This window comes from Rhodnius prolixus, unplaced genomic scaffold (genome assembly GCF_049639745.1).
Source record: "Rhodnius prolixus isolate KJV_2025 unplaced genomic scaffold, Rpr scaffold_10, whole genome shotgun sequence".
In the NCBI taxonomy this organism is placed as follows: Eukaryota; Metazoa; Arthropoda; class Insecta; order Hemiptera; family Reduviidae; genus Rhodnius; species Rhodnius prolixus.
This window is the reverse complement of record NW_027411615.1, coordinates 16,307,954-16,323,010: the sequence shown is the minus strand read 5'-3', so window position 1 is coordinate 16,323,010 and position 15,057 is coordinate 16,307,954. Positions and strand designations below refer to the sequence as shown.

The window sequence follows — 15,057 nt, the reverse complement described above, 5'->3', positions numbered from 1 at the left end:
AATACATTTTTCCATTATATATTTTTTTTTAAGTATGTATCTTACAAAAACTAAAAATACATGGATAACAAAATATTTTATAAAAAAGAAATTAAGAGAGGTTATTTGAGGTTACAAAATTTATGTTTTGTTGTGTTTAATTTGGGGGAATCAAATGTGACCAATAATTTTATTTACTTTTTTGTTTTTCTGACAATGGAGGGAAAACTTTAATACTTAGTTGAAAGATATGGTTTTTCTTTACGTATATATGTAATTAAGATATAATCAAGATGTCTATGTTAACAAGCTTAAGTGGTAAATTACGTCTATCTTTTCCTATTCTGTAAAGTAAATGTACTTTGTTTGGAAATAAATCTGTGAAAATAGTTATAATTTTGCACCAAGTTTATTTTCGTGATCTCGAAAAAGAAGATTTATTTGTTTAAAGGACATCCCTAAAGTTTATACCCTGGTTTTGCAAAAGTTTTATATAGTAATGTTTCTAGGAATAGAGATTACTTTTTCATATTTTGTGGCGCAGCAAATAATTTGCAGTATCAGTTTCCAATTCAGTTTATGTAGAAACTAACGGTTTTATGCGAAACGTATACCAAAATATGAGATAATTAAATTTTAGAAACAATTTTTCTCTTTATCACCAGTCTGTATGCCAAATTTATCAAGGTTTCAATACAATTTTATATTAACCACTGCTTAAACATTATTAAACTATTGAATGGTACCCTATTTATGTAACCTTTTTTTTAATATCTGGACATTAGACTCCGTTTGAACAACAAACAGTTTACTTGCTGAGTTTTTAATGTCATGTTAATGAATTGCATTTGCAAGAAACTGACAATAGGTACAGTTTACCTGTATTAGTTCTGCTCAACTCTCCTTTGTACATCTTAATTTGGTGACAAATGAGCATTGTTGGTTGATCCCTTCCTAGACCTGAAGTAAATGCTAATCATTGTTAGAAAAAGATATTTGAATTCATCTACCGACGGTATAGACAGTGGTGCGGAGCAAACATATTTTTCCTTTTTAATCCAAAACTATAAGTGGCAAGGAAATCTCTATAGAATACTTTCTACGCTCCAGATTACTATCATTTCCTGAGAGCGGAAAATAGCACTCAAAAAAGTAGAACCGTGTTAATCTAAATGCTGCTTACCCTTATTGCCCCCTAATACTTACCTAAGACGGGTAGTAAAATATATATATATATAATTTCATTTCTTAAACCATGAGTTCGCGGATGAAACCCTCATTCCATTCATTTTAGTTTAAAATATTCCTTGATTCATATATTTCCTTGGTATTATTTCAGCTTCAAGCGATGAAGATTCCAATAATGATGAAATTCCTTCAATGAGTTTTTCAAGGGAGTTCGATCATAGTTCTTTCCATAAAGATGTCAGTTCCTCCAGTTCTGCATCAGACGAAGATGACGTAGATCATGATGAATGCACTGTAATAAATACACGTTTGTCAAAAAAGTCGCTGCCAGAAAATTTTGATCATTACGATCGAAATTCAGATGAATGTGATAGTTATGGTGGTAGCTTAAAACGATCGGCTCCCGAAGATTTTGATCATTATGATAAACCAGCTAAACGCAAATCAAAATATGTTTTCAACGACAATATCCCCAATTTGGTTTCATCCACTGACGTCCCTATTCAGGAAAATAACATTGGAAGGTTGCTTATGGTCAGTTTCTATAATATATAAATATTGATTATCTAAACAATACGAAAAACTCATAGTATTTGACAATTTTTAGGAACGAATGGGATATAAATCAGGACAAGGCCTTGGAAAGCATGCGCAAGGAAGAGTAGAACCTGTGGAACTATCAAAACAAAGAGGGAGAAGAGGATTAGGCTTGACTCTTCCTGGGTTAGATCCAGCTTCTCTTCATTGGGATTCAAGTTATGAGGTATAAACGTCCATTGCTAGTGCTCTTCGATCCGATAATGAAATCGTTCTGATTTTTTTTTTTTTTAATCACGTATAAGATAAATGTGGTCTTCAGTTCCTAGACGTCTATTTTCATGTCTAATGTGAAAGAGATGATAAATATAAAGAGCATAATAATAAAATCAAAAGCTTTGTAACAAAATTTACTAAATTATTGTCATTTTCTCTGGACTTGCAGTTCTAAGATTAAGATTTTACATGCCAATTAAAATTTAAAAAAAAAGAAGGTTTCTCTCCTACTTGATCTAATGTAGTGTGATCCCCGCTTTGATGCGAGAAGTCAAACTTCGATTCCCTTAGGATTCAGTAACCATTAGAACATAAATTCCGAAATAAAATGACCAATTATCGTTTCGATATTTGAAAATCTAAGATTAGAAACTGAGTAGATCTAGTAGTAAAGGCCAACCAAATATAGACCTAGAATATAGCTAAATATTCTTGTTTTGTAGCCTAATTTGAGTAGATTATAGAACTTGATAGGTGGTATTTCCCTTTAGTAAAGTAAAGTAATCGCCTATTTTTTTCAGGCGGGGCTTAACGTCCAACTACCATTTACTAGGTATCGTGGACGGAGGCGAATAGCAAACGTACTTTACCTATTTCTCATTTAACCATTAAATAAAATCCAATGCCAAGACCGGGAATCGAACCCAGTACCACCACAATGCATATTAGCTTTGCAGGTCTCGCCTCTTAACCCGCTCGGCTACCGTGGCGCCTGGTATTTCCCTTTATAATAAATAAATTAGTCACGTATCCATTTTCTTAAGAAACATTTCGGATCTGTCAATGCCATTTTAACGTTGATTTTAGAGGTTTTTTTTCACATTTTTAAACTCTTTTTCGTCTATTTATTCTATTATTGTCATGAGATATTTTTTATGCATTCATTTTACATAATCTTCTTTTTTTAATGACTTCCAAGAACGTTGATCTCTATAAGGAAATTTCGGTAAACACCATTATACCCATTATGCACAGAGACTTGATTATAGCATTAAGGTTTTTTTTTAATTTAAATAAGTTATAAAAAATACTTTTCTCTTTTGCAGGTTATAAATCTTAAAGAAGAGATAAAGTGGTTAAAAGGAGATTTATATGGGCCATTAGATTTAGAAATTTTAAGTTCTTGGAAAAAAGAAGGTCCAAAAGATATGAATATGGAAAATATGACCGATTTCTGCGACGAAAAATTGCTGCGTAATATTCTAAGAGGAAAAGTAAGGAAGGTTTAAATTAGTATGTGATAATGCCAATCAATTATTCAAATTTATTCTTTTTCTTTTACCCGTATGTGTACAGGATTTATAAAATGCCTGCCATTGTTTTCTGTCTTTGTCTTCCTTTTGGCACAAGTCCACCTCATTTCTGGATCTTTCTTTTCAAGGCTTCCAATAATTTTCCGCCAGATTACTGTTTCTCCTCTCGAACCCTTGCCTCAAACGCTCTAAGCTATACTTTTCTTTAAATCATACTTGCCTAAATAACGTTAGGCTCCTTTTCAAAGAAATCTGTAAGAGCTCCAGACCTTTAGTCTGGCACATTCCTTATATTCGCGTATAATATATATACAGGGTGTCCCAAGCTATATGGATAACGACTTTTTCTCGGAAACTAAGGTAGCTAGAAAAAAACTAAAAAATACGTGTTCCCTTAGTTTTTTGTTAGGAATCCAAATTTACTTCGCAAATTTTGTTCGGTGCTTCCAGAAGCGAGATACAGGCACCAACTTCATTTTTTCAAATGGGAAGTTGCGGTTTTTATTTCAGAAATAATTATATTTTTTTAAAGAAAAATTTACTTGAACGGTTTTTTTCTGTGAGCGATATTTTAGAAGTTATGAATGAAAACATGATTCTTATAAGAAATGTCAAAATGATAATATTATAACGGTTTTTTGATGGAATAAGAAGAAAAGTACTATTTTATTATAAATTTTACTCCTCATTAATATTACAGATCATGCTCGAACTGGCCTCCACCATTAGAGATGCATAGACATGCTCTTTCCTGCCAATTGCCCTTACTGCCAAAGAAATAGATTCGAATTTAACCGAGGCATCTATTATTCTCTGCTTTAGTTCATCTACAGATGCAATCCTGGCTTGATTCTGATGCACCTAGATTTAGTAATGATTTTAGATAAGCAGAAATAAGGAAAGAAAGAAAAAAGTTATGAATGAGCTCCTTGTTTTTCGAGTATCCCCAAAGGAAATAGTCCATAGGTGTCTAATCCGGTGAGAGAGGTGGCCATTGAATCGCCCCCCGTGTCGCTTTAACACGCCCATCAAATTGCCTATCGAGATATCTCTTTACATGCCTGATGGTGTTATATCGACTCGGGGGGTGATTCAGTGGCCACCTCGTTCACCGGATTTGACACCTATGGACTATTTCCTTTGGGAATACCTGAAAGACAAGGTGATTATTCATAACGTTTTTCTTTCTTTCCTTATTTCTGCTTACCTAAAAGCATTTCTACAACTAGGTGTACCAGAATCAAGCCGGGATGGCATCTGTAGATGAACTAAAGCAGAGAATAATAGATGCCTGTAACTCGGTTAAATTCGAATCTATTTCTTTGGCAGTATGGGCAATTGGCAGGAAAGAGCATGTCTATGCATCTCTAATGGTGGAGGCCAGTTCGAGCATGATCTGTAATATTAATGAGGAGTAAAATTTATAATAAAATAGTACTTTTCTTCTTATTCCATCAAAAAACCGTTATAATATTATCATTTTGACATTTCTTATAAGAATCATGTTTTCATTCATAACTTCTAAAATACCGCTCTCAGAAAAAAACCGTTAAAGTAAATTTTTCTTTAAAAAAAAATAGAGGAATCTATTTCTGAAATAAAAACTGCACCTTCCCATTTGAAAAAATGAAGTTGGTACCTATTTCTCGCTTCTGGAAGCACCGAACAAAATTTGCGAAGTAAATTTGGATTCCTAACAAAAAACTAAGGGAACACGTATTTTTTAGTTTTTTTCTAGCTACCTTAGTTTCCGAGAAAAAGTCGTTATCCATATAGCTTGGCACACCCTGTATATATATATATTTTTTACTCACCTTAAAAAGTTGCCTGAAAGCGACTTTTAAACTTTTCTGTTAGAGTGAAAGATTCAAATATAACTCAAAGACCGAAAATCGCAAAAAATAAGTTTGATAATTTATTTAGGCTGTATCACTAGTGGAATTGTCAGGAATATTTGGTCCAAATGAACTGATAGAATTTTGGTCCTAATAATGCTAATATATTATTCCATTTTTAGAATTATTTCGAAAACTGCGTTCATGATTTTTCAGCTTTTTATAAGTGCTCAAAAATAAACGTAGAAATGAATTCGTTGAAACATTTTTTTGAAAACTTGTTTTTAGAAGATCTCGACTTAAGTGCTACTTTAGCATATATTAATTTCTAACTCCTATCAAGTATTAAGGAATCAAATTTGATGCAAAATTCTGAAATTAATGTAGCAGAAGTGCGCTGAGCTGCTAACTGTGGCGATGTGGGATTGTTTGATACTTTTTTGGGGAGAATTTGCGTATATTAAAACTGTCCGGAAGGGCAGTTGTGTTAGGGTTGATCGTCAAAAACTTCACGAAAAAGAGTAACGTTGAAAAACACCTAAATTTGACAATTTTTTTTTCTTTTTTCTCAAAATTCCCAAATTTTCTTTAAAATATAGGACAAATCTTCTTTTATAAAAGTAACTTTTTTGCAACAACGTAGATAAAACAGGTAAATTTGCCAGAAATGAGCAAAAACAGCATTTTCAAAAAATGTTCTTGTTCTTCTTCTTGTTACCTTTTTTGTAAACAATGTAGCGCCTAAACGCGCAAACCGATTTTCTTGCATGAGATGTCATTCGATTCGGAATTTCATGTTGTGGGCCTCGACGCTATACATTGAATGGGAGAGAAGTCAGCCCCATGTATGTAAGGGCCCCTCCAAAAATATTGTTAATAATTGTAAATCTTTGCCCGATGAAATTTGGCAGGATGAAAGGGTTACGGATCCCCTAGGTAGCATTAAAAGCGACGTTCTGCTCTTAAACCTTCTAATGGGACGTTTTGCAATTATTTCAAATTGTCGCGTCAACCTATTTTCGTGAATGAAGTGTCAATTGATTCCAATTGTATGTAGATATGCATTATAGAGATCTCGATGCTGCGCATCTTTAGGGGGGAATTCGCCTCCACCCAAGTAAGGCCCTCTCTAAAATAATTATTACAAATATTTCTATAACGCTATTAAAAAAAAAAAAAATAAAAAAAAAAAAAAATAATGAGCTCGAAGAAGTGGTTAAAAGTTCCCGACTTGACTCTAAAGTGTCATCATGCACTTATACCTACTAAGAGGAAGTTCTGCAATAGTTCAAGTTATCGACGCGTGTTCCGATTTACGTCAATGAATTAACATTCGACATTTTATGAGAATATAGCTTTTGTAGATCTCAACGTCTTCAACATTAGAAACGGAGTTTGCACCACTTCAGTAAGGCCCGTCTTAATAATCAATAACTACGACCAATTTTGATAAAATTCGGCAGAAAGAAGTTGTTCGAGCTTTTCTGCGCGAGGTTTTGTAAATCGTTCAAATTTCAAACCTTTATATCTCTCTTCGTATTGATCTGATTTTACTGCATTCTTTACCGAATTGTAGAGAAAAGACTGCTACATAAATGCTACAAATAGCAATGTTTTAGTGATAATAGTTGTTGAAATATAGAAGGTTAAATTTTGGAGGTTTGTAAATTGATAAATTTCAAACCTCTATGTCTCTCTTCTTATTGATCCGATTTTAAAGAATTCTTTACCGAATGTAGAGAAATGTCTGCTACAGAGCAGGTATAGACCTGGTATAAATACATACATTTATACACGAAGTTCCAGTTATTAATGATGGAACAAAAACAAATAATGAGCTTTCAAAAATAATTACCTATTTATGGTATTGCTGGTTAGAAGATTCGAAGGAATTTACTTTATTTTATGTAGTTTTAAGTTGACACGTTGACAAATTGTTCTCAAATTGGACTATCATGTAGTGATATCGCATATTGTAAAACATCATAAAGTTGAATTTGAATCTATAGTTTCAATTCATGTTTATTTGAATTTGTTATTTATTAATCTCTTTAATTATGTCTCTGTTATAGGATGTATTCGACAGTTTAACCTCAGATGAACTTCACAGAGCTCGTTCTCGAAGTAATCCGTTTGAAACCTTGCGTAGTGGAATGTTCCTTAATAGAGCAGCTTTGAAAATGGCAAACATGGACGCTAGATTTGAGTTTATGTTTACCAGCCCGAAGTATGAAAGTGGGGTATGGTTAAAGATTAACTATGATAATGGATCAAGAAAAACAATATTTCCTCTTTTTTTTTGTGATACAACATTTAAAATTACAGGAACCAATGATACATCAAAACCAGTTACTTTACTTTGCTGACGTATGTGCAGGCCCAGGGGGATTTTCTGAATATGTTTTATGGCGTAAAAAATGGTTGGCGAAAGGTTTTGGGTTTACTTTAAAAGGTGATTGTGATTTTAAATTATGTGACTTCTTTGCTGGTTCACCAGAAACATTCGAACCTTTTTATGGTACGTAATCAAATTTAATTTGTCATTTTATGGTATTTAATGATACTTTGATTTTATAATTAAAATGAATATTATTATTTTAATTATTCTTAGGAGTTAAGGACGATGGAAATGTTTTTGATCCTGATAACATTCGTAATTTTACTGATGAAGTTTTGAAAGGTACCGAAGGAAAAGGTGTTCATTTTATGATGGCTGATGGTGTCAGTATTCTATATGATTTTATTAGTTCTTAAACTATAATTTATGTTTTTATTAGTATCTTTGATAACAATTTACACAGGGCAAATGTGGGAGGAAAACATTTTTTTTATTAAAAGATTTTTAATCCGTACTTTCTTCTTGAAGCAAAGGTTGCTAAAGGACCTGCACCTTCTCAATTAAAGATTTTCCAGTTTTCTGGGCCTCTATAAGACTTACGAATTAGAATCCGAAAAGGTTTAAGATCTATCCTGAATATTATAGATATTTTCTTGAATACTAAGTTTCATATAGGCATAGTAATGTTATTAATCAAATAGTAGTAGAAGAGAAATCATTTCTTTTATTAATATACAGGAAAAGCAAGCATTGCAACCAACAGGGTCCGATCTCGTGCAGATAGTTGGGACACTATGATGAACAATTGTAAGAGCAACATTCCTGTACAGTGCCGAGCTTTGGGGGTTGCCTTTATAATGATCGGGTTGAAGCAGTTCAAATGCGTTTCTTGAAGAGCATGTTGTCTTTGCCCGTTAACACGCCTCATTATTTGGTTTGATTGGAAACTAGATGCAAATGGTTGAGAGAAATGCTGTTTAGGGCAATGCTTAAGTGGTGGGTAAAGTTACTCAAAATGTCTGATTCTAGATTGCCTAAGATTTGTTTTTTGAATGTGGTTAGAATGGCAGGGGAATCAATGGATTACAATTTCCAGGATTTTCTGTTTTATTTGTTTTTGTTTCAAACATAGTTTTTTTAATTCTTAAAATTGTGTAATTAAAGCCTTGATTTTGATTTTATTTTGTAATCAAAGTTGATTTTTATTTTTTATTGGGCCTCACAATTGAGATCAGTTTGGTGCTGATAACTTATGGTTGCAGCAAGATTTGTGCACCGTTCAGCCTAATCTTTCTGACTTGGTGCTGAGAATGAGAAATCATTGTATCTCACTGGATATAAATCGTGCCATTAATTCTCAGTAAAATACAATGTACAGGACTGTGAGTTTGCTTGCTAATTTAAAAAAAATTAAATTTATTTGTCAAATTCGGTTGTCTTCAGATAACTTATTAAGGTTCTCTATCGCTGGTAGGTACTATTCGATTATGGCCAGTGATATACGTATTTTATGTAGCTGAGCGCCATAATCGTTGTGCCATATTTTATTTACTTGCCCAGCCTTAAATCATTTAAGATCGATATATTTACGCGACTATGAATGCACCCTAAGCTCACTATTAAGCGATCTCCATCAAATTCAAAAAATTAATAATATAATATTATGTAAATACTTTCTATAAGCCATGTCCCTAAGGGAACTTATAAACTAATTAATATATTTTCCGTGATCTGTTTGATTAAACTCATTCTAAGTATTACTTTTTGTTTATTTTATAATATTTTTCTTTTTATTACCCAGGATTTTCTGTTTTGTTTATTTATTTGTTTTTATTTTGTAATCAAAGTTGATTTTTATTTTACACTCTTATTTTGTCTCCATGCTATTATCAGTTTATACTATATTTTGTACTGATCTTACTCTATTTGTAAAAACTTATGTTTACACAAATAATTATTATTATAATAATATAGTAATATTACAATTCAAGATCCGTCTTATCTTCATCTAGTGCTTCCTGGTTTAGGTTCTTGGTTAAAAGATTATCCTGCTAGATAATCTAAAACCATCGAATAAATTTCTGTATTATGTCTTTTGACTTTTTTTTTTACAACGTTTTGTATAGAGTTCTGCAAGTATATATCAATAGATTCCACGGTTTTTACCAGTCTTTTATCTTAGTTTGTTTAATAAAAATAAAAGGCTTTCATTTGTAACTTTTAAAATAATTTTTTTGTTAGTAAACTCTTTAATTTTAGGGATTTTCTGTGGAGGGTCAAGAAAATTGTCAAGAAATCCTGTCTAAACAATTGTATTTGTGCCAGTTTTTAGTAGCATTATGTATAGTACGAAATGAGGGACATTTTGTATGCAAAGTATTTGACTTATTTACACCATTTAGTGCAGGTTTAGTTTATTTAATGTACCGAGCATTCAAAGAAATTTGTATATTTAAACCAAATACAAGTCGACCTGCAAATTCAGAAAGGTATATTTTTCATGTATAATTATTACGTTTTGTAAGGTTTTTGTTTATTTTTTATTAAATTGATTATTTTTAATATTTTGTATGAATTTTTTTGTAGATATATCGTGTGTAAACATAAGAGACATGATTGCACACCGATAAAGGATTATTTCTTCGAATTATGCGAGAGGTTGTGGGAATTTAATTCTACCAGTACCAAAGATATTACGCACTGTGTACCTTTAACAGTTCTAGAAGAGGATGATACATTCTTTAACTATTTAGTGGATTCTAATAATAGGTAATATTCCTTTATTTATTTAGTAAAAAAGTATTTTCTTTCAATGAATAAAAAATAAATAATAAAATCATTCTCATTCTGTACCTTTTTAAATGTTTTATTCAGAAAAACCTATAATTTTCTTTATTTTGAGCTATGTAGTTAGCAATCAATGAAAATAAGATTTACTAGCCTTAAAAAATCTCTTCGGCTAAGATTAATTATATGAATATCACTTAGTCTATGTGCTTCTTCGAGCGTCGTCTGCAGGACATAACATCTGCGGTGCGTTAAAGAACTGCTGCTTTGAAACAAAAACTGTTTTGTATTTATTAGCTAAACATATGTATTTAGCGCAAACAAATATTTGATTTTCTCGTGTTTTAAGGAATTACATAGATCTTATTTTCCTCGTTAATAAAATTAAGTTGAAAAGTGTATTAGTAGTGTATTAGTTTAGGTAATCATATTCATACTTCTTTTTTTTAAGGCTCTCAAAATAATATTTTTTAACTATAATAAAATTATTAGGTTAGGTGAGAGGCAAGTGGTAAATTTGATGAAGATCACTGCTTTCTGTAGAGATCAAAACTTGGTTGAAAATCGTCAAGCAGAAATGAGGAAAAATTGTTTAGCATTGTGGAATATACCTGACAAACCTCGTTTAGCCGACAGAACAACTCCAGAAGAAGCAGCAAGAAAATGTGGATTTTTTGATGATGGTAAGTTTAGTTTACAATCGTTATTCATAAATTTCTCTATATTATTTATAAGTAAGTTCATATTTATCTAGTTAATGCTCTGTTCCAATCTATTTGGGCATTATTCCATTTTTCTGAAAATGTTTACATGTCTCTTTCCTATATTACTTATTTAAAATTAATTTTCTAAGGTACTCTGGCTTCGAAGAAAAAAACATTAAAACCCGATACATTGATTAAATCTTTTCATTCATTATATGACTGGCATTGTGTACCCTTGGGATCTACAGAACTTCAGTTATATTTAGGTACGTTTTATTAAATTTTTATCTAATTAAAACTGTCCGGTAGGACAGTTGTATAAGGGTTTATTTGTATATAAGATTTAATCAAAAATATATAAATATATATTTATATTTACACATATCTGCACAAGCTGCTGATTCGTTAATTCTATAGAAGAACTACCTCCAATTAAAACAGTTTTGGGAAGTGTATAAATTACTTTAGATATATTAATTTGATTTTACATTGAAAAAATTTAAAGCAAAAATGCTTTAAAAAAATGTTAGGCCTATTATTAAGTTAATGTAGTCTTGTAAAGCCATGTCTTACAGATGGGTAGCAAGCAAAATTATCCTACTGGAGAAGTAGTTTTTAAAAGGATTGATGCTAATTAAGTTTTTTTACAGAATTTTGTATCTTTTTTAAAAAAATAATAGTTTTAATTTTAGTAATATACCTATAAAATATGGTTTAAGGTCTGGGTCGTAATAAAATTTTTCGTTGGAATCCTAATAAGAACCATTGGATAAGAGAAAATCAATGCAAAGCCGAACTGAGTCCAGGTACAATACTCTATGGTGAAATGGTGCCAGAATTAATTGGAGAAGGAAGATCACAGAAAAAAAGATCCGCTTTACATGTTGTTGATGCTATTGCTTTAGGCTATCAGAATGTAGTGAAAATGCATTATAAAGATAGGTAAGTTATAAACAGTTAATTTTTTTTACAAAAATACGAGGCGTGTTTTTTAAGTAAGTACGGTTTTGAAATTAAGGTAAAGACTTTCATGTAAAAATAAAATTTTTAAGAAAAGTATAATAGTTTTCTTTTATTTCAAAAGGGTACTTTCTTAAAAAACATGCCACATATTACGCCTTCGCACGATTAATGATTTGAATTATCCTTTAGGCTGTAGAGCTGTATATTAGAATTGAAATATTGAAAAGAAATCGTTGAACCTGTTTTTCATGTAGTGAAAACTGTTCGTTTGATTGACTGATAATGAAGTTAATTTTGAGCATTTATTGATATCCGGTTTTGATTGACTTATTTATTTATTAATATTTAACCACATACATACAATATTTATTATAGAAGAGAGAGAAGTTAAAGCTTCACACCAACAAATAAGCTATACGTTAACACCATTTGAATGGTTGTCATATAATTGGAGAGAGGAATGGTTGGCAACAGATAGGCGAATGACAACATTAAATTCGCTTCAAAATGTCAAGAATCATTTTACGCTAATAGAATTAATAAAAGAAAAAAAATATAAATAGAATCTTAAGCATCGGTGTGAAATTATTTGTTCCCTGGTAGGGCACATGGTGGAGTAACTGTAACGAAGTAACAACTAAGGTGGCCAAGGAACAACTAATCCAGCTAAGTTTTCACAGCTAATGCTAAACATAGCAATTCCCCGCAGGTTAAGATTAGGCACTGCTAATCTTTAAAAGGCAGATGGCTAATCTAAAGAAGTTTAAAAGGCATTTTTGATATAAACTACGAGTATTTATGTTCTGCCTTGAAGAATTATTCAGAAATAATGATTTACGATCATTATTACGCGTTCTTAGTGTCATTTCTTTATTTGTAACGAATTATTCTCTATTTCACCAGATTTATTTTTCCAATGTTTTTATGACATGACTTTCATCCTTGAGTTAGTTGAGACATTATAGACATTGTATGTATTTCTTTTCAAGATTACAACGAATGAACTTATATGCTGCTGCTCTAAAGAAACATGAATACAAAGACAAATGGCCTGTTAGAATAAAACAACCATTGCCAATGGAAAATCTTAATGATATCTTTCAAAGGTAACAAGTTTTTGCTTTGCAATTAGTAACCCTCTTAAAGTTGTGATAAAGTTACATTTATTTTAGCTTTTTATTATTATTATATAATGATTTCGAGGTCTTTGGCCGTATTCCCTACTTTCATTCATCTTTTATTTAATTTTAGCTTATCTGTGCGTTATTCTAAATCTGAAGTAAGGCAATTAATTCTCGAAAATGAAGAATATTGGTTTCAACCTAAGGGAATTCTGTTCGTTAACTCTACTAAGGGTACGTTAAGGTTTTTTTTTCTTTTTCTTTTTAATCTCACAAACAAACAAGAAATAATTATTTACAGTTTTTCATTTTCAGAGCCTTGGTGTCGCTTTTTAAGCAAAACTACAAATTACCACTATTATTATCATCCAAAAACAAAACAATCAAAATTTGATAAAGATCGTCCACCAGATGCTAATGCTAATACACTGTAAGTTTAAATAAACATATAATAAAAAAATAAATATACATAATCATCAAACCTTAAATTAAGAACAAGATTCTTCTTTCAAACAACGGTCAGAGAAAATTAGTTGAGCTTGTTCTTTTATGAGGTGGTTTTAGGGGTTTTAATTCCAAATAGAAAAGCCTTTCGATTTTCTCTGGAACTTTTATACTAATGGCCTGGATTGTGGATATGTGGGACTGTATTGTTAAGGATTAGTAGTTATGACCAAGGATTTATGATACGAGTAGTTTAGTAGTTATATTGTTGTTTACCAGTTCGGGACCCATATTTAAAATGCTAAATTTTATTTATTATAAAAACGTTCATTGTAAAGTATACACTTAAGGCGTTAAATCCACTACTATGCTTCGAGGTCGGAAAAGCAATGAGATGCTCTAGACCAGTGATGGCGAACCTGTTACCCATGGGTCAGACACTGACCTGCGGAAGCTTTTGTTTGTTTACGCGGGTTGATTTAGATTTTCTAATTGTGTGGATAATTTATATTCTATCTGTATTTTTTTCAATCACGCATTGACACGCAATTTAAATGCTATCTATAACCTTTAGTTTGATCATTATAGTTCTGAAACGCAAATTATTTTTGGTTAGCAACAGATGTGTAAGGACCGATGGGACATACATACATGGAAATAGTTGACTTGAATAAATCCTTTTCTTTAGTCGTGTAGATACGACAATATTGTATTTAATTTTCGTTACTCTTCGTTCATTCAAACACTTATTGCCATTTGCACCAAAAACTTTTAACCCCACTAAGAATTTGTAAATCGTCAAACCACGCCCCAGTTTTACCCGTTAAGCCAACTGAATTTTAAAGATGTTTAGTTTTGAAAATATTCAGTTTAAAATTTTTAAACTTAACTCTTGTGCAAATGGACATTAGTGACTCAAGAGCTAGTACTAAAAACAAAATGAACAAAATTTGACCCACGTCTCAAAAAGGTTATCCCTGCTCTAGGCCCAAAGACTACAGATGTTATGAATAAAGGCACCTATAACCAAAACACATTACTTTTTACACTTTCTTGTGATTAGAAAGTATATTCGATTTATAATCTGAAGACGTATGGGATGTTTTTGATACAAAATTATTAGATTTCATAATTCCGTTTTCACTTAGAAAACTTATAAGTAAATATTTGCCTATTCTACCCTTTATGTAAGTTTACTAAGTTACTAACTAAGTCATGGGGAAAAGCACCTATTTTTCTATTATTATTTTTTCTAACAAATTAGAAACTGGAATATGCATAACCGTTACCTGTCTATTACAAAGATATGTAAAACAGTGGCATAATTTTTTTAAACTGGCTTGTATTTTTTAACCTAACATTTATTTTTTATTCAAATATTTTAGCGAATGTATCGAGAAAGAGATATTATGGACTTGGGAAGAAGGTGTGGGCCTGCAAAAAGAAGATCATGTATCTGGTGTAGTACATAAAGATGATTTACTAATGTTTATTAGTAACAAACTTAATATGTAAAAAATATTTCCTTATTTTTCATTGCTTCAGTTGTTATGAAGTTTGTTAATATTTCATTTTTGTAAATATAATTTTTAAAAAATTTATCTTTATATGTATAATCCTTAAACTGTTTTA

The 15,057-nt window shown here is 31.1% G+C and overlaps 1 protein-coding gene across 1 annotated transcript; it reads left to right on the top strand.

The window, feature by feature from the left end:
- The first annotated feature begins 103 nt into the window (after positions 1–103).
- On the top strand, positions 104–15,024 carry Cmtr1 (Cap methyltransferase 1). Its single transcript, XM_074133319.1, has 16 exons — positions 104–297; positions 1,319–1,701; positions 1,775–1,930; positions 3,027–3,194; positions 7,141–7,308; positions 7,394–7,586; positions 7,680–7,789; positions 9,666–9,895; positions 9,993–10,175; positions 10,686–10,876; positions 11,047–11,163; positions 11,617–11,839; positions 12,850–12,966; positions 13,112–13,215; positions 13,297–13,411; positions 14,811–15,024. Exons 1-16 carry the CDS (start codon positions 273–275, stop codon positions 14,938–14,940), a joined length of 2,613 nt encoding a protein of 870 aa, XP_073989420.1. The 5' UTR covers positions 104–272; the 3' UTR covers positions 14,941–15,024.
- The last annotated feature ends 33 nt before the right edge of the window (positions 15,025–15,057 follow it).

Excerpts from the sequence above, each read along its gene's own strand:
- Cmtr1 (XM_074133319.1), top strand. The coding sequence starts at position 273 with ATGTCTATGTTAACAAGCTTAAGTG. Across the intron at positions 7,790-9,665 it reads ATTTTATGATGGCTGATGGT|GGATTTTCTGTGGAGGGTCA; the intron begins GTCAGTATTCTA and ends CTTTAATTTTAG. Across the intron at positions 11,840-12,849 it reads AAAATGCATTATAAAGATAG|ATTACAACGAATGAACTTAT; the intron begins GTAAGTTATAAA and ends TTTCTTTTCAAG.